We start from the raw sequence: 20,432 nt of genomic DNA on the forward strand, positions 1-20,432 counted from the left end.
CTTGACTGTTTGGGCCATTCCAACCTGCAGGAAAGGGCCACAGGCCTGATCCAATGATCTAATATATGCCTTACTTTCTTTTGGTTGCTACATGCCAGAATACTATTTAAAGCGTAACTGTCATTTCAGGGTCAATTTTCTGAAAACATTAAATATCAATAGTACAAGCGATTTTAAGAAACTCTGTAATAGGTTTTATGTACTAAAAGAGTTTCCTTCTGTACTGAAAAAGCAATCTCCCAGCCTCCCCCCTCCCTCACATCAGATGAAGCAGGATTTCTGTCTCCATTATGTGGCTATGGAGAGGGGAGGGGCTGTTAGGAGTGACTGAGCACGGAGCAGTCCTGCACAGCACAACACCCTGCAATCTTCTCTCAGTAAGTTCATAGATAAGCACTGACCTTTCTGACACCTGAATTTAGCGTTTTAGGTGCCCAGAGAGTCTACAAACAGCTGACCTTCATGTCACCTCTTCCTGCTCCCTCATCTCCCTCGGCCCCTCCCCCCTTCATAGGCTTACAATGGAGAGAGCAGAGCCCGTCTTCACTGGCTTCTCTGTAATGAAGACGTGTTTGCCTGATAATGCACAGATAAGAAGTCAGGGGGGGGAGGCTGGGAGATTGCTTCTTGAGTACAGAAGGAGGCTTTTTTGGCTGATGAAACCTATTACAGAGTTTCTTAAAATCGCTTATACTACTGATTTCTGCAATAAAAAAAAAACATAACAGTTACGCTTTAAACCCTAGACGACCCTGGACGTAACCTTACGTCCTGGGTGTTTCTCCCGCTATGAAGCGTGCTCCGGAGCGGAGCGTGCTTCATAGCAGGTGGGGGCCGGCTGCAAACGGCAGCCGGGACCTCACCGGTAATGACACGCTGCAGCGATCGCGCTGCCGCGTGTCATTAACCCCTTAAACGCCGCGGCGTTTAAGTGTAAGTGACAGGGGGAGTCCCCTGTCACTTACCGATCGTGACCCCCGCAGTGTGACTGCGGGGGTCCTGATCGTTGAAACGGACTGCCGGAGGTCTCTTACCTGCCTCCGTGCGGTCCGATCGGCGATCTGCTACACTGAGCCTGCACAGGCAGGCTCAATGAGCAGATCGCCGATAACACTGATCAATGCTATGCCTATGGCATAGCATTCATCAGTGTATAAATCCAAGTACTGGATGTAAAAGACCCCCAAAGGGACTTCAAAAGTGTAAAAAAAAAAAAGTTCAAATCACTATTACACTACCCCAAAACCCCTCCCCCAATAAAAGTCTAAATCACCCCCCTATCCCATTATATAAATAAAACATATAAAAATAAATAAATAGATAAACATATAATATACCGTAGCGTGCGTAATTGTCCGATCTATTAAAATATAACAAGCGTCATTGTGATCGGTTAGCGGCGTACACGAAAAGAGGGGAAAAAGTGCGCAGATTACCGATTTTATGTTACATTATATATTAAAAAAATCAATAAAAAGTGATCAAAACGTCGGATCTTCACAAATATGGTATTAATAAAAACTAGAGATCATGGCGGAAAAAATGACACCACATACAGCCCCGTAGGTGAAAAAATAAAACCGTTATAAGTGTCACAATAGGCCCATTTTATTAATATTTAATTGCCAAAAAAAAGGATTTCATAAAAAAATACATATATAACATTAGAGAATCTGTGTAACCTGCATATGGTTGTGTTCGGACTGACCTATAGAGTAATGGTATCATGTCGCTGTTACCATATAGTGCATTACGTAGACACAGGAACCCCCCAAACGTTACCATATTGCATTCTTTCTTACGATTTCACCTATTTATATCTTCATAAATAATATATTTGGGATTCCGTCATACATGTTATGGTAAAATGAATGACGCCATTACACAGTACAACTATTCCTGTAACAAACAAGCACTTACATGGCTTGTAGATAGAAAACTGAGAGTGCTAGAGCTCTTAGAAGGGGAGGAGGGGAAAACTAAAACACTAAGATCAAAATTTGCGCGGTCCACTGGGTCATTTTGGGCCTGGTCCTCAAAGGGTTAAAGTGTACTTATCATTTGATGACGGTCGCAGGATACGCTAAAAATGTGCTTAAGGTAAGCTGTCCTTTCAGACGTGAGCCGGGGATAGAACTCCTGAAAGCGCCATTGCCTGCATTTAAAAAAGCCTGTAGATGACCCGTACATCCCCATGCCATATACATATGTTATTATTGTATGTAACTATATAGCAAGCTCAGGAGCTTAGCTCGCTTCATAGTAAGGATCAGCTTGTATGGGCAGCCAGGCCCCCACAGTCAATGACGGGCAGCAGAGAACATGCTGTCGTCTATCATTAACCCCAGTTGCTTTCCCTGACTGCAGGAGGTAAAATACCACTGGCATAGCATTGATCAGTATAAACTAATCTAATGATTAAATGTATATGTAAAATGTGTAAAAAAAAAAAAAATGCAAAAGCCCCACCATTATAAAGTACACTCCGCCCCCCCCCCCCCCCAAAAAAAAAAAAAGAAAACAAGTCCTTACATGGCCCTGTAGATGGAAATATAAGAGTTCTGACTCTTAGAAAGCAAGGAGTTAAGAAAAAACAAGGCCAGAATCCTCTGTGTCCTTAAGGGGTTAAAGGGGCAAATCAATCATTTTCAAATCAACTGGTGTCTGACACAGTGCTCACTCTGGCACCACAGAGCACCATGAGTGGACAGAATGCATGAATATCTCCTGGGCATACAGTACACAAGATTTATTTCTATTTTTAATAGAAGTAATTCAAAAATCTGTATACATTTTTGATCCCTTGAGTTTAAAAATTACAGAATTCCAGGGTCTACATCTTCCAGGCTGCACACCCTCTTTCCCCCCCCCCCTCATCTTTCTTGTCCCCTTCTGCCTTCCTGAACCCCATCTCCCTTCTAATCTTCCCTCTTCCGTCTGTTTTACATTTTCTGTTTGCCTATCCGTCCTGGCACTGTTGGAGCTGACATGGTGCCTCGTGTCTGTGCCGTCCTTTTTGTTCCTGTCCCTTCACTGCCCTCGGGCAGGGAAGTCCTCATCAGGGTATCTTTTTCCAGGAGTACTTTGGTCGAGCTGAACCCCTCGGTTTGCTCGTCTGCATTTCCCCACACAGCTCTATCCACAGGTCTTTGGTTGGTTATCTGGTAGACTCCCGTCCTCCCTTGTGCCCGGGTCTTTGTCACCCACCTTCTCCTTATTTACTCTCCTTTTTCTTTTCCACCTCTCCTGCCTTACTTTCCTTTTTCTTCTCTTTCCCCTTTCCTTTTCCTCTCAGGCCACTCCTCTGTGTATCGCTTAATGAACAAGGACTGAACATGCCAGAAAACCGTTCCTCATTGTTGCACCTTCTCTGGGCCAAACATGCTTCGGTGGCTTTTATCCAGGAAACCCATTTCCGAAGGGACCAGGTGTAGAGACTATCAGATCGTAACTTCCCCGATGTCTTCCATAGTTGCTCACCAGATTCTAAAACAAAGGGGGTGTCTATCATGATTGCCCGCTCGGCTCCGTGGGAGCTTATAGATCAGAGGTCGGACTCGGAGGGACGGTACCTTTTTGTGAAGGGCAAGATGGGTGGAACTTTAAGTACCTTCGGTACGGTCTATCTTTCTAATACTGGCCAACTGGCTTTTCTGGAACGCTGCCTCGCAGCAGTGGACGACTTTCTGGAGAAACTGGTTGTCTTCGGTGGGGACCTCAACATGGCCCTTGACCCTCTACTTGACTCTTCCTCTGGCCACTCTTCCCTCTCTTCCCTATCTTTCTGCTCTCTGCGTCGGGCCAAGCAATCCTTACATTCTTTTCAGTTGATGGATGTCTGGAGACTCCTCCATCCCCGAGATAAGGACTACACCTTCTATTCACACCCACATAATCTCTACATGCGTATCGATTACCTTTTTCTATCCCACACTCACCTTGATCATCTGACCGCAGCTTCCATTGACCCCATCTTTTCGGATCATGCGCTAATATCCCTCACCTTTTCCTTTGTCCCCGCCCAGATCGTGGCACTGGCGTCTAAACGAGTCGCTGCTTAGAGACCCTGAGGTCCTCGACGAAATTCGGTCGGACCTGACTAACTACTTAGCCTCTAACACAATTCCTGACTCTCCTCCCATGACTATGTGGGAGGCCCATAAGTGCTATATAAGGGGAACGCTCATTAAGCTTGCCTCACGCCTTAAAAAAAGAACATTCTGCTAAAATACTGTCACTGGTTTCACAGATTGCGGCTCTTGATAAACAGCACAAAAGGACCCTTGCCTTAGACACGGGTGCGGAGTTGGCGCTTCTTCGGGGTAAACTATGTGACCTAACCTTTGCCGATGCCAAAGCCTCCCTGGCACGATGACGCCGACATTATTTCGAGTTCGGCAATAAACCAGACAAGACCCTAGCTCGGGCTCTACGCCTACAAACAGCCCGTTCATTTATCCCTCAGATCTCTTCACCCACGGGTTCTAAATTGACCCTCTCTTCCCAAATAGCAGACGGCTTCCGCTCCTATTATGTGAACCTTTATGGTCTGCCCTCCACCTCGACCCCCTCCTCCTCAGCATCGCTTCAATCCTCCATCTCCGCTTACCTCTCTGATTCTGGTCTCCCCTTGCTGCCTGAGGAGAGTACCTCGTTGCTTAAATGCCCCATTTCCGTCTCAGAATGGGAATGGGCACTCAAAATCTTCCCCCTCAGGTAAAGCCCCTCACCGAACGAGCTCACCCTGCCCCACTACAAAACTTTTGGTCCTCTTCTTCGTGACCACTTTGTCTGCATTCAACCTCATCTCTACAGGTTCCTCTCTACCTCCCGATTCTATCCGTGCTCATATTTCTGTTATCCCTAAAGATGGCAAAGACCCAATGCCAAAATTACCGTCCTATCTCCCTCTTGAATCTGGACCTTAAATTCTTTTCCAAGATCTTGGCTGCCCGTCTTACTCCTTTCCTTCACCCTGTCATACATTCTGACCAAGTGGGATTTATGCCCATGCACAAGGTTTGCGATAAACTACCAGGGCCATTAATATTATCCACCATGTCTGCTCCACGGCCCTCCCAGCAATGCTTTTGTCCACAGATGCAGAGAAGGCCTTTGACCGAGTAGCCTAGCCCTTTCTCTTTGCCACACTCAGGCACGTAGATCTGGGCCCGCACATGCTAGAGTGGATTGGTTCTTTTTGCTTCCACCCTTCAGCTCAGGTCTTGGTCAACGGCCCTCTATCGGCCTTGTTCCCTATATCTAACGGAATGCCACAAGGCTGTCCCCTTTCCCCTCTTATCTTTATCTTAACCCTCGAGCCCTTTCTCAGATGTGTGCGAAAGAATACTAATATTTCTGGGGTGAGGGTTAGACCTTCTATTCTTTCTCAGCCTTCTGTCTCCCTCCCTAACCTGCTTTCAAGATACCAGGCCCTCTCTAATTATAAGATCAACCTACAGAAATCTGAAGTGCTCAACCTCTCGCTCCCTCTCTCTACGGTTGCCTCCCTTGAAGCTTCTTTTCCTTTGCGTTGGACACGTGCCTCCATGACTTACTTGGGGTCCAATCTACTCTGTCCTCTTCTGACATATTGATGGCAAACTTTCCGCGTATGCTTAAGCTCATTGAGGCGGGCTTGCTCAGGTGCAACAAGGGCACCTCCACCTGGTTTGGCCATTACTCCATCTTCAAAATGAATATATTACCCCGTTTGTTGTATCTCTTTCAAGCCCCTCTGGTGTCGTTGCCCTCGTCCTGCTTCCTTCAACTCTCTTCCCTTTTCACCAAATTTATCTGGGCGCACAAACAGCCCCGGTTAGCGAAGGCTGTCCTTTACCTCCCTAAATCGAGTTGGGGGATTGGGCCTCCCTAATTTTTATCAATACTACGTCGCCGCGCATATTTCCAGAGTGTTGGACTGGCATCGTCATGCATCCACAATGGAGCGTCTGTTCTCGTGCACACATCCCTCCTCGATTTCCTCCCGTGTTCAAGAAGAGGGATACCAAATTCTCACCCGTTGGTACCGGGTTCCTACCCGCCTCTATTGTATCTTCCCCAAGGTGTTTCCATACTGTTGGAGGAATTGTGGAGGAGAGGGTTCTCTCTTACACATTTTTTGGAGTTGCCCTAAATTGGACACTTTTTGGAATAAACTGTGGCGGATTGCCTCAACCTTAACTGATCACCAACTCCCTTTCTCTCCAGCACTCTTCCTCCTGCATATGTCAGACATCCCCCTTAAGGGCTACCGTCATTCAGTTTTCCGGCATCTGGTTAATGGTGCCCAAGCGTGTATTCCTGCCCTCTGTAGACCCCCGTAGCATCTCCATGTGGCTTCATAAAGTAGAAGATATCAAACGTATGGAAGATCTTACTGCACAGCTATATGGTCGCACCTCTTGTTTCTTTCAGATGTGGCATTAGCTCACTCCCTGCCCGTCTACCTGTTAATATTAATTTTTAGTTTATGGGAGCCATATAACGCTCCAGTTTTGTTCTGCTGTTGACCTAAGATGTGACACTTCTGTACATGTGCCTTGCAATATAATAAAATTTTGAATAAAAAAAAAAATAATAATTCAGAATTCCAGGAAAGAAGAGTGGCGGCACTCACCAAGCACGGATAAAACGATGCATTATTTCAGGAAATCAGAGGACATACAGAAAACAGCGTTCCACTAACGCTACAACCGTTTCCTCTGGACAAAAGATGCGTGTAAGCGTGAAACGGTCGTAGCTTTGCCTTGTTAGTAGAACGGTGTTCGCTGTATGTCCTCTGATTTCCTGAAATAAGGCATTGTTTTATCTGTGCTTGGTGAGTGCCACCACTCTTCTTTCCTGGGATTCTGCATGACTGTCAGTGCACTTGTTTGGGCAAAGCACCACCAGGATAAAGGAGGCCCCTGCAGTCCCATAAAATTCTGATTGGAGTCTACTTCGTAGTGCCAGATGGCTGTCTATTGGAAGTGTGATTTGAAAAATAATTTTTCCCCTGGAATACCCTGAAAATCAGAAAAGTCCCTAGTACTCCAGGACCTTGGCTGTGCTACTTAATAGAAGCAAAGAACAGCGTTCAGATGATGATTCTCTAAATCAGCCTTGATTGGTGGTCACAAGGGAATAGACTTTGCATCCTGCTCCCTCCCAGACCGGCTTATTACCCTGATTACAGGGAGATGGCGATCAAAGTTCTGTTTTTAACAATATAAGAACAGCGTCATAATGCAGGAATGTAACAGGTCCTGTTGAATAAGTGCAGAATAATGTTGAGTTCCCTCAGTTCTCCACATCTGGCCACACTATAATAAGGTAAAGTGCAGTTAGCTTGAAAGGTGGTCTCTCTCTCTCTGTGTCAGTCTGTCTATAAAGGGTAGAGCTAGCAAGAGGAGGTGGATCCCCTGGGTCACAGAGGAGTCCTGATGTACCCTCTCCAAGGAGCTCATGTACGGAGTTCCCTGTTTCAACCAAAGCCTGCCGCTAGGCAAGATGGGCTTAACTGCAGGAAACTTCCAAGTCACTACCCTCAGAGAAGGTCCCACGGTGACCACCGACTGAAAGGAGTGAAGAAGTACTGGAGCCCGGGACCATACTACTAATGCCGCCAAACTTTCTTCATATAACGTCCTGTACTTGTATTCTTACAGATTATCATCTTTCCTTACTGTCCCGTCAAGAATGGAGAAAAACAGAGACAAAATGGTGGAAAGGATAATAAGCTTCACCCTAGATATACTCTTCCTGCTTACTGGAGAGGTGAGGGATTCTGCGAGTGATGTCATCATGGCATCATTCTTATCTATGGAATAACAGATGGATAGGACTGGAGAGGCGAGGGATTCTGGGAGTGATGTCATCATGACATCATTCTTATCTATGGAATAACAGATGGATAGGACTGGAGAGGTGAGGGATTCTGGGAGTGATGTCATCATGACATCATTCTTATCTATGGAATAACAGATGGATAGGACGGGAGAGGTGAGGGATTCTGGGAGTGATGTCATCATGACATCATTCTTATCTATGGAATAACAGATGGATAGGACTGGAGAGGTGAGGGATTCTGGGAGTGATGTCATCATGACATCATTCTTATCTATGGAATAACAGATGGATAGGACTGGGGAGGTGAGGGATTCTGGGAATGGATGGAGTGATAGTAATGTGTCTCTCCATACACAGGATTACACAGTTGTGAAGAAGTCCTCTAGTGGGCGCTGTGGGGCCCCTGGGTGTGAAGGATGGGGAAGAACCCTGAGCCCAATCCCAGGGCCCCTGATACATGAGGAAATGGAGGAAGAGAAGATCCTAGAAGTCACGAACAAGATAGTGGAGGTGAGACTGGGAATGCTGGGACATTATACTTTAACACCACTGGAGGGGTGGGGGGGATGACTGTGTGATCATTGTGTGTGTCAGGTTCCTATAAGGTGTCAGGACGTGGCGGTCTATTTCTCCATGGAGGAGTGGGAGTATGTAGAAGGACACAAGGATCAGTACAAGGATGTGATGCTGGAGGATCAGCAGCCCCTCCCATCAGCAGGTAATAGACAGGACTATATACACACCTCCTCTCTGTATTATCTGGATGGAAAGAATGAATTCAGTCTCTGTATGTGTTCCCTCCAGTCAGATCCAGTAAGAGAACAGCACCAGAGAGATGTCCCCGTCCTCTTCTCCCACAGGATCAGGATCAGGTAGATGGAGATGTTCCCTATGATCTGTACATCCCACCTGACTTCTTCTACTGTCTGATGACTTTTACAATATTTCTTTCATAACTTATGAATCAGGGGGAAGATGGGAACAATATTAATGCTCCAAAGAAAGATGTGAGCAGTGATGAGCAGTATAAGGAGGACATCACTACAGAAAAAGATCTACAACATACAAATGCTGAGGACAAGATAGTGAAAGAAGAAGAGGAGACATATGTGAGCAATGAAGAGCATTATAAGGAGGACATCACTATCAATATTAATGCTTCAGAGACAGATGTGAGCAGTGATGAGCAGTATAAGGAGGGCATTCCTATGTGGAAAGATCTGAACTATATTAATGCTATATATATGAAGGTAAAAGAAGAAGAGATAGATGTGAGGAGTGAAGAGCAGTATACGGATGACATCACAACAGGTTACCGCCCAGGTGAGTAGTGACCTCTGAATACTAAGTCACCGGCTGGCAGTCAGTCAAAACCCTTAAGTATAGGGAAAAAATGTGACCCTATTATAGGAGATAACACACTGTGCATTTATAATATGAACATGTAATACACCTGTATGGATGAGGTCTACATTATCTGCTGTCACTACTGATGGGGGAAAGGAATTTTCCCTGATAAGTCTAAATTTAGATGTTGACCCGTCTCTATGGAGAAAAGTCAAATACCCAGGATGGATGGTTTTTAAATATATCTAGTTGTAACCTGCAGTATTACCAACTCGTCACTTATAAATCACGGACACAGATAAGACATTGTATCATGATTATAAGCCTGGATAATGGCCCGAGTTTTATTATGGTAATCACATTTTAAAGACAGAATATGGGGCGGTACTACTCATTCATATGAAATATGTAACATCCAATACAGGTGGGGTTCCAAGTCACAAGACACATACATGTCACACTCTGATAGGCCAGTCCATAAATGGTCAGTAGCATCCTGTACTGCGCAGTCAGGGTAACACAATGTTTTGTTTTTCCATAAATTGTTTATAGATTACTGGCTCTCTTCTCCTTGGGTATTGTGACTATACATGATAACTTTCCAGGAGCTGTTCTCATTGACGTATTTCCAGCATTCCTCTTCTTCATCCAGAACATCTCTCTGTCACCCTCTGATCGCGCTCTGATCATGCTCTGATCATCCCCTAATTCAGAAGGTGTATAGGTGTAGTCATATAGGTACGGTGCAAGTTGGTAAAATTGCATCACCTGGCCTTATCAGCCCACATTTCAGACTGAGACACCTTTAATTCCTATTTGACCTCTATCAGGTCACTGTGCACTAACAGGACACACAACATGGAGACATAGACCAGATAACAGGACGCACAACATGGAGACATAGACCCAGATAACAGGATACACAACATGGAGACATAGACCAGATAACAGGACACACAACATGGAGACATAGACCAGATAACAGAACGGTGTGTAGTGGTGGTGCAGAGTTTGCTGCAGGATGAAGATTATTGTAGTGTTTAGAATAGTCCTGGATTGGCAGCAGTAGTTGATATAGTATTATGCTTTAGTATCGTAGTCCGGTACATTGTGTAGGCTCAGAAGAAAGAGTCGGTCAAGAAGTATGAAGAATAAGTTCTAGAGAACAAGAAAGAAACAAGCTGTAGTCAGCAGTGAGGAACTGGAGGCAGGAAAGGTGTCATATCGGCACTCTACTTGTACAGCCTGAATATAGTAGTCTGTACTGGCAGATCTGTCATGGCAGCCACAGAGGCCTTCAGAAGTTTTCTGGCTGCCATGAGGACTGGTCAGTGTTTTATGATTGTCTGTCTAGTATTATTATGAGAGGATCAGCTGTTTTTCAGACTTTCTTATAACATGTTTTAATTTTGGCAGATGATTGGGCCGGAAGATCAGAGGAATATTTCATATCTTCAAACTTCAAAGCAGAGGATGTTGGTATTTCACAAGATATACATGAAGAACAAATCAGTAGATCACATATACCTTTCACATATACCTCAGTCCTTCACAGCAAAGATCTGTCATCTGATCCTTTTAAGCGGACAACTTACCCAGGGGAGGGGCCGTCTACATATTCACAATATGTGAAATGTTCTTCTGTTAAGTCAAATCGTACTCAGTATCCTCAGACTCGCACAAAAGAGAAGCCATTTTCATGCTCTGAATGTGAGAAATGTTTTTGTCGGAAAGAAGATCTTGTAATACATTTAAGAACTCACACAGGAGAGAAGCCATTTTCATGCAATGAATGTGGAAAATCTTTTGTTAAGAGACGATTTCTTGTTGAGCATCTGAGAACCCACACCGGAGAGAAGCCATATTCATGCCAAGAATGTGGAAAATGTTTTTCTCAGACAGGGCAACTTTTTTTCCATAAAAAAATTCACACTGGGGAGAAGCCATTTTCATGCTCCAAATGTGAGAAATGTTTTAGTCGGAAACAATATCTTGCTGTACATCTGAGAACTCACACAGGGGAGAAGCCATTTTCTTGTCACATATGTGGGAAAAGTTTTGCTATGAAATCGAATCTTGCTCAGCATCAAAAAACTCATGCGGGGGAGAAACCATTTTCATGCCAAAAATGTGGGAGAGTTTTTGCTGGGAAGACACAGCTTGTTGAACATCTGAGAACTCACACCAGAGAGAAGCCATTTCCATACCAATAATGGGGGAATTCCTCTTAGACATTATAGAATTCACACAGGGGAGAAGCCTTTTTTTATGTTCCAAATGTGTGGAATGTTATTCTGGGGGACGGATCTGGCTAGACATAGCAGAACACACGGAGAATATTCGCTGTTTTCTTCTCTTCTAGATGTATGTTTTTTGGACAAATAAAAAAAGTCATTAAAGAGAAAGAAAAAGCAATTTACAGCAAAAGAAAGCTGGTTAAAGGGAATGTGTCATCAGATAATGACTTATTCAGTGGTGTAGCTACCATAGAGGCAGGGAAAGGTGGTTGCTATGGGGACCGTGGAGGGAGGGGGGCCCCAGGGATGCACAGGGAAGATAAGAACCTCCTGTGTCCTTTTGCTTAACCCCTTATGTACTGCAGTGTGTAAGTGACCCAGTGTTCTCTTATATGCTGCAACACAAAAAAGGGTTAATTTGCTAAAGACAATTAGCTCTCTGCCTCACTACTCTGATAATCTCTGTTCTCTGAGCTCCTGCAGAGGTCAGGGGTTATCAGTGCAGGAGAAGTGAAGCAGATAGCATGTAAGGGAACACTGGGTCACTTACACACTGCAGTACATAAGGGGTTAAGTAGAAGGTAGTCTGCTCCTGCACCTATGTATATAACCATGAGGCTCCTAATAGGCTGTAATAGTTAAATACAGTGGATGGACAGAACAAGCAGACATTGGCTTTCTACTCTGCCAGCCACTGTTGTGGCTACACACAGGATTCTGCTTCTGGCCACAAGAGAATTTTTTTTTTTGGCCACATCACCGAGTATGTATGTATATATAGTATAGTGTGTAGCAAAGTTAGTATGAGGCGGCACTATGGTATAATGTGAATGAAAAAGTTTTTATTCATCCATTAATGTGCTACGTTTCGATCTCTCATTGAGATCTTGCTTGAAAAAGATCTCAATGAGAAATCGAAACGTCTCACCACTGAGGCTAAAACTAAGTTGAGACTTCCTGTTGTGTCTGTGGTGATAAGAGGAGGCTGCTGTAAAGCGATCACACATTCCCTTTAAGGGTCAGTTCACACGTACAGACTAGCAGCGTAAATCTCGCTGCGAGTTTGTCAGGTCCTGGCAGCAGTTCACTGTCACTACATACTCACAGCTGTCTGAACGACTGCTGCGTGTATGTAATTCTGACGGCCCCTTAACCCCTTCTGCTGCCGCCCGGCTCCCGCTCTGTATACATTACCTCTCCTCGCTGCACAGGGTCCCGGCATACTGCTCTCCCATCCGGCCAATCAGTGGCTGCGGCTGGGCAACACACTGATTGGCCGGGTGGGAGAGCAGTACGCCGGGACCCCGTGCAGCGAGGAGAGGTAATGTATACAGAGCGGGAGCCGGGCGGTAGCAGAAGGGGTTAAGGGGCCAGCAGAATTACATACACGCAACGGTCGTTCAGACAGCTGTGAGTATGTAGTGACAGTAAACTGCCAGGACCTGACAAACTCACTGCGAGTCTGTACGTGTGAACTGACCTTAAGGGTACAAACACACAGGCCGGATCGGATCCCTTGCTGCGAGAAATCTGCTACGGATCCCTTGTCAGTCATTTTCTGATATTGACATCCTGCTGCCAGTATGTAAGTGACAGCCCCGTTCCGGCCTGTGTGTTTGTTCCCTTAAAAAGTCCTTTTATTGGTTACTAGAGATGAGCGAATCTCGAGCATGCTCGAGTCGATCCGAACCCGAACTTTCGGCATGTGATTAGTGGTGGCTGCTGAACTTGGATAAAGCCCTAAGGCTATGTGGAAAACATGGATATAGTCATTGGCTGTATCCATGTTTTCCAGACAACCTTAGAGCTTTATCCAAGTTCAGCAGCCACAGCTAATCAAATGCCGATCGTTCGGGTTCGAGACTATCCGAACCCGGCTCGCTCATCTCTATTGGTTACCTAACTCCTAACGTGAGGTAACATATCCAATACTCGACCAGAAAACTCTCTGGTTTTCAGTAAGGGCCCTTCAGTCTCCAGGCCATCAGACTGAATGCTTTGAGATCCCTGCAGTACTGAGTACCCTTTGACACTAGGTTCTGCTAGAGCTGTAGTCTCCAAAATTCCCCCTGATTCATTATCATTAGCGGAGAGAACCAAGATCTCTTCAGCTAGAATGGTATGACTGCTATCAACAAAGCTTGGTCCTGTCTGATCCACCCTAACATCGCCGGTAGCATTGAAGTTGGGGAAAATACACTGCTCAAAACAACACAATAAAACTCCAAGTAAATCAAACTGTCAGCAACACTGATTGATAGTGGAAATTATTTGCAATTAGCAAGACGCACTCAATAAAGAAGGGTTCTGCAGGTGGGGACCACTGACCACTTCTCAGTACCTATGCTTTCCGCTGATGTTTTGGTCACTTTTGAATGTTGGTGGTGCTTTCACACTCGTGGTAGCATATGACAGACTCTACAATCCACACAAGTGGCTCAAGTAGTGCAGCTCATCCAGGATGGCACATCAATGCGAGCTGTGGCAAGAAGGTTTGCTGTGTTTTTCAGTGTAGTGTCCAGAGGCTGGAGGAGCTACCAGGAGACAGACCAGTACACCAGATGTGTAGGAGGGCAACAAGCAGCAGGACCGCTACTTCCACCTTTGTGCAAGGAGGACCAGGAGGAGCACTGCCAGAGCCCTGCAAAATGACCTCTAGCAGGCCACAAATTTGTTTGTGTCTCCACAAACTGTTAGAAACCGACTCCATGAGGATGGTATGAGGGCCCAACGTCTAAAGATGAGGGTTGTGCTCACAGCCCAACACTATGCAGGGTGATTGGCATTTGCCAGAGAACACCGGGATTGGCAGATTCTCCACTGGCGCCCTGTGCTCCCCACAGATCGAAGCAGGTTCACACTGAGCACACGTGACAGAGTCTGGAGACGCCGTGTAGAGTGATCTGCTGCCCGCAACATCCTTCAGCATGAGCGGTTTGGCAGTGGGTCAGTAATGGTGTGGGGGGGGGGGGCATTTCTTTGGAGGGGTGCACAGCCCTCCATGTGCTGCCAGAGGTAGCCTGACTGCCATTAGGTACCGAGATGAGACCCTCAGAGCCCCAGCTCAGCTACATGTACATTACACACATACAGCTCAGCTACATGTACATTACACATATACAGCTCTGCTACATGTACATTACACACATATACAGCTCAGCTACATGTACATTACACACATATACAGCTCGGCTACATGTACATTACACACATACAGCTCAGCTACATGTACATTACACATATATACAGCTCAGCTACATGTACATTACACATATACAGCTCAGCTACATGTACATTACACACATACATCTCAGCTACGTGTACATTACACATATACAGCTCAGCTACATGTACATCACACATATACAGCTCAGCTACATGTACATTACACATATATACAGCTCAGCTACATGTACATTACACACATACAGCTCAGCTACATGTACATTACACATATACAGCTCTACTGTGTACACATACAGCTCAGCTACATGTACATTACACATATAGAGCTCAGCTACATGTACATTACACACATATACAGCTCAGCTACATGTACATTACACACAGACAGCTCAGCTACATGTACATTACATATATACAGCTCTAGGCTGGGTTCACACTACGTATATTTCAGGCTGTATTTGGTCCTCATAGCAACCAAAACCAGGAGTGGATTGAAAACATAGAAAGGATCTGTTTACATAATGTTGTAATTGAGTGGATGGCCGCCATTTAATGGCAAATATTTGCTGTTATTTAACAACGGCTGTTATATTGAAATAATGGAAGTTATTTACCGTTATATGGCGGCCATCCACTCAATTTCACCATTGTGTAAACAGATCCTTTCTGTGTTTTCAATCCACTCCTGGTTTTGGTTGCTATGAGGACCAAATACAGCCTGAAATATACGTAGTGTGAACCCAGCCCTAGGCTGCGTTCACACTACGTATATTTCAGTCAGTATTGCAACCAAAACCAGGAGTGGATTAAAAACACAGAAATGATCTGTTTAAACAATGTTGAAATTGAGTGGATGGCTGCCATATAACAGTAAATAACGGCCATTATTTTAATATAACAGCCGTTTTTCTAAAAAAACAGCAAATATTTGCCATTAAATGGCGGCCATCCACTCAATTTCAACATTGTGTGAACAGATCCTTTCTGTGTTTTTAATCCACTCCTGGTTTTGGTTGCAATACTGACTGAAATATACTGACTGAAATATACGTAGTGTGAACGCAGCCCCACTATGTACACATACAGCTCAGCTACATGTACATTACACATATACAGCTCAGCTACATGTACATTACACACATACAGCTCAGCTACATGTACATTACACAGCTCAGCTACATGTACATTACACATATACAGCTCAGCTACATGTACATTACACACATACAGCTCAGCTACATGTACATTACACATATACAGCTCAACTACATGTACATTACACACATACAGCTCAGCTACATGTACATTACACATATACAGCTCAGCTACATGTGCATTACACAGCTCAGCTACATTTACATTACACATATACAGCTCAGCTACATGTACATTACACATATATGGCTCTACTGTGTACACATACAGCTTAGCTACATGTACACAACACACATATACAGCTCTACTGTGTACACATACAGCTCAGCTACATGTACATTACACACATACAGCTCAGCTACATGTACATTACACACACATACAGCTCAGCTACATGTACATTACACATATACAGCTCAGCTACATGTACATTACACACATATACAGCTCAGCTACATGTACATTACACATATACAGTAGAGATGAGCGAATAGTGAAAAATTCGATTCGATTGGATTCGATTCGAATAGCTCCCGATATTCGACTATTCGAACAAATATCGAATCCCAGCTACATGTATAATACACAGCTCTCTGCTGGATGCATATATGACACACATATACACTGCTCTGCTGCATACACATCACTTCAGCTCATCCTGCAGTGTCCCAGAGCGGGTGTGGTATCTGATGTTTCCTGCCCACCTGTAATTCTTTACACTCTGAAACATATTCCCTATTTATTACCTGTAATTATTACTTGTGCCTGCAGTATTTATTTATTTCCACTAGATGTCACTGTGTCAGGTAAATTGTATGCACAGCTGTGAGAAAGGGGTTAACTGCCCAACTGGCAGTTGTGAATGAGGTGACAGTTACTGTCCAATCCCTGAGCTAGGTGCCTCAGGCGATCTGGCCAATCCCTGCACAGTATAAGGTCCTTTCAGAGTGTGTGTTCAGCCAGTCAGGGATGAGATTATTCCCCTGAGGGAAATCAGTTGAGAGGAGTTGGTTATCATTTCCTATGAGAGAAGGACTACACCAAACAGAGATCCTGTGCAGGACTATGGGAAAAAGGATTTTATTTTACATTTTCTACATCTACTTAAGCTCATCCTTGTCTGGTTAACAAGCCACAGAGGAGGCTGAGGTGAAGCAGAGTAAAGTGATACTCTACCTACACTGAGCGGCCATCTTCTCTCCTGATAACTGAGACAGGAGTAAATAACAGTGATTAGATAAAAGCGGTAAGATGACAGACTACACTGCACTCCGCTAGGTTCCTTAGGGGTCCCCCCAACGGCTAGCTATACCAACAGGGTGGGGTCTACGTCCCTGCTCCATGTTACAAGGTACCCATAGACAGCGATAGGTGGAAGAATCATACCCATGGGCGTAGGCATTTTCTATTAAAGCCCCTCAGTTGAGTACCTCAGGGTCTAGGTAGGCCCCCAATAAGTCCAGAGTAACCCTCAGTCCTCTCCTCTGCTAAAGCCAGCCAAGCCACCGGATTAAACGACTATCCTATTAACCCCTTAGGGACCAAGCCTATTTGGACCTTAATGACCAGGCTCCTTTTTCAAAATCTGACCTGTCTCACTTTATGCGCTTATAGCTCAGTGATGCTTTAACGTATGCTAGCGATTCTGAGATTTTTTTTTCCTAACATATGGTACTTTATGTTAGTGGCAAAATTTGGCCACTGTCTTGTGTGTTTTTTGTGAAAAACATCAAAATATCATGAAAAATTTGCACTTTATGAACTTTGAAATTCTTTGCTTCTGAAAAAAGAAAGTCATATCACATAAATTAGTAAGTTACATTATCAATATGTCCTCTTTATTCTGGCTTCATTTCGTAAACATATTTCACTTTTTTAGGGTGTTACGGGGCTTAGAAATGTATCAGCAAATTATGAAATTTTCATAAAATTTCCAAAACTGATTTTTTTTAGGGTCCAGTTCTTTTTTTAAGTTGATTTAGGAGGCTTGTATACTGGAAACCCCCATAAGTGACCCCATTCTGGAAACTAGACACCTTAAAGAATTAATCTAGGGGTATAATGAACATTTTAACCCTACAAGGGCTGGAGGAAAGTATTCACAATCAGTCCGGAAAAAAATGGAAAATAGAAATTTTCCAATAATATATTTGTTCAGATTAAAGTATCTCATTTTCATAATAAACATGAGAGAAAATGCACCCCAAATTTTGTAACGCAGGTTCTCCTGAGTACAATGGTACCCCATATGTGGGCATAAACCACTGTGTGGGCACACAGCGGGGCTCAGAAGGGAAGGATCGTTACTTCCAGCATTTCCAGTTTAGATTTTGCTGAAGAAGTTTCTGAGCGCCAGGTGCATTTGTAGAGCCCCTATAGTGTCAGCAGAATAAAAAAAAAAAAAAAAAAAGTCACCCCATTTTGGAAAGTACACCCGTCAAAGAATACATCCTGGGGTGTGGTGACCATTTTGACCCCACAGGTATTAGAGAAAAGTATTCAAAAGAAGACAGTAAAAATGAAAAAAATAGAATTTTTCCAATAATATGTTTGTTTAGTTTGAAATTTCACGAGGAACAGGGTAGAAAACTCACCCCAATATATGTAACGTAGGTTCTTCTGAGTATAAAGGTACCCCATACGTGGGTATAAACCACTGTATGGGCACACAGCAAGGCTCAGAAGGAAGGGAGCGCCAATTAGCATTTTCAATGCAGATTTTTCTGAGCGCCAGGTGCGTTTGCAGCGCCCCTGTAGTGCCAGCAGAATAAAAAAAAAAACAAAAGTCACCCCATTTAGGAAAGTACACCCCTCATAGAATTCATCTTGGGGTGTGGTGACCATTTTGACCTCACAGGTATTAGAGGAAAGTATTCTAAAGAAGACAGTAAAGATGAAAAAATAGAATTTTTCTAATAATATGTTTAGTTTGAAATTTCTCAATTTCATGAGGAACAGGGGAAAAAAAGGACCCCAATATATGTAACACAGGTTTCCCTGAGTAGAACGGTACACCATATGTGGGCATAAACCACTGTATGGGCACACAGCGGGGCTCAGAAGATAAGGAGCGCCAATTAGCATTTTCCATGCATGATTTTTCTGAAGAAGTTTCTGAGCGCCAGGTGCGTTTGCAGAGCCCCTGTAGTGTCAGCAGAATAGAAATCCCCCAAAGTCACCCCATTTAGTAAAGTACACCCCTCAAAGAATTCATATTGGGGTGTGGTGAGAATTTTTACCCCACAGGTATTAGAGGAAAGTATTCAAAAGAAGACGGTAAAAATGAAAAAAATTAATTTTTCCAATAATATGTTCATTTAGTTTGAAATTTCTCAATTTCACAAGGAAAAAGGGAAAAAACTCACCCCAATATATGTAACACAGGTTCTCCTGAGTAGAACGGTACCCCATATGTGGGCATAAACCACTGTATGGGCACACAGCGGGGCTCAGAAGGAAGGGAGCGCTAATTAGCATTTTCAGTGCATGATTTTGCTGAAGAAGTTTCTGAGCGCTAGGTGCATTTGCAGTTCCCCTGTAGTGTCCGCAGAATAGAACCCCCCCAAAAGTCACCCCATTTTGGAAAGTACACCCCTCAAAGAGTACATCTTGGGGTGCAGAGAGCATTTTGACCCTACAGGTATTGGAGGAAAGTATTCAAAACTAGACCGTAAAAATGAGAAAATTGAATTTTTCCAATAATATGTTCATTTATTTTTAAATTTCTCAATTTCACGAGGAAGAGGGGAGAAAACTCACCCCAATATATGTAACGCAGGTTCTCCTGAGTAGAACGGTACCCCATATGTGGGCGTAAACCACTGTATGGGCACAAAGCAGGCCTCAGAAGGAAGGAAGCGCCAATTAGCATTTTCAGTGCATGATTTTTCTGAAGAAGTTTCTGAGCGCCAGGTGCGTTTGCAGCACCCCTGTAATGTCTGCAGAATAGAACCCCCCCAAAAGTCACCCCATTTAGGAAAGTACACCCCTCAAAAAATTCATCTTGGGGTGTGGTGAGCATTTTGACCCCACAGGTATTGGAGGAAAGTATTCAAAACTAGACAGTAAAAAAGAAAAAAAGAAAATTTTTCCAACAACAAGTTTGTTTAGTTTGAAATTTTTCAATTTCACTAGGAACAGGGGAGAAAAAGCACCCCAACATTTGTATCAGAGATTCTCCTGAGTACAATGGTACCCCATATGTGGGCATAAGCCACTGTATGGGCACACAGCAGGGCTCAGAAGGGAAGGAGTGTCATTTTAGTTACAGGCAATATGTGAGTGTTTACTGGCTATCTGGGGTGGTAATGGACAATCTTGGGGTGTTTACTGGCTATCTGAGGTTGCGACAGGCAATCTGGTGTGGTTATGGGCAACCTGGGGTGGTTACGAGCAGTCTGTGCCAATCTAGGGTGGTTACGGGCAATCTGGGGTGGTTACAGGCAATCTGGGGGTGTTTACTGGCTATATGGGGTGGTTACGGGAAATCTGGGGGTGTTTACTGGCTATCTGGGGTGGTGATGGGCAATCTGGGGGTGGTGACGGGCAATCTGGGGTGGCGACGGGCAATTTGGGGAGGTGACGGGCAATCTGGGGAGGTTGCGAGCAATCTGGGGTGGTGACAGGCAATTTGGGGTAGCTACTGTGGTGGTTACGGGCTGTCTGTGATGGTTACGG

General features: G+C 44.3%; 2 protein-coding genes across 2 annotated transcripts in view; one reads left to right on the forward strand and one right to left on the reverse strand.

Annotated features, from left to right (window-relative positions):
• Positions 1–20,432, reverse strand: part of LOC138786631 (uncharacterized) — a 491,239-nt gene that overhangs the window by 153,013 nt on the left and 317,794 nt on the right. Inside the window, exon 12 of the mRNA XM_069963613.1 lies at positions 1,981–1,987. Within this exon, the coding sequence (XP_069819714.1) occupies positions 1,981–1,987 (7 nt within the window). The remainder of the gene's footprint in view (positions 1–1,980; positions 1,988–20,432) is intronic.
• Positions 8,800–11,658, forward strand: LOC138786806 (gastrula zinc finger protein XlCGF17.1-like). The gene is made up of 2 exons (XM_069963868.1): positions 8,800–9,153; positions 10,594–11,658. The coding sequence occupies exons 1-2, from the start codon at positions 9,039–9,041 to the stop codon at positions 11,388–11,390; spliced, it is 912 nt and encodes a 303-aa protein (XP_069819969.1). The 5' UTR covers positions 8,800–9,038; the 3' UTR covers positions 11,391–11,658.

The sequence above is a fragment of the Dendropsophus ebraccatus genome, chromosome 3, assembly GCF_027789765.1.
Source record: "Dendropsophus ebraccatus isolate aDenEbr1 chromosome 3, aDenEbr1.pat, whole genome shotgun sequence".
NCBI lineage: Eukaryota > Metazoa > Chordata > Amphibia > Anura > Hylidae > Dendropsophus > Dendropsophus ebraccatus.

What these genes read in the sequence shown, in the direction of transcription:
- LOC138786806 (XM_069963868.1), top strand. Translation starts at nt 9,039, where the DNA reads ATGTGGAAAGATCTGAACTATATTAATGCTATATATATGAAGGTAAAA. An exon ending in CACAACAGGTTACCGCCCAG is followed by an intron (nt 9,154 to 10,593) that starts GTGAGTAGTGAC and finishes TAATTTTGGCAG; the next exon opens with ATGATTGGGCCGGAAGATCA.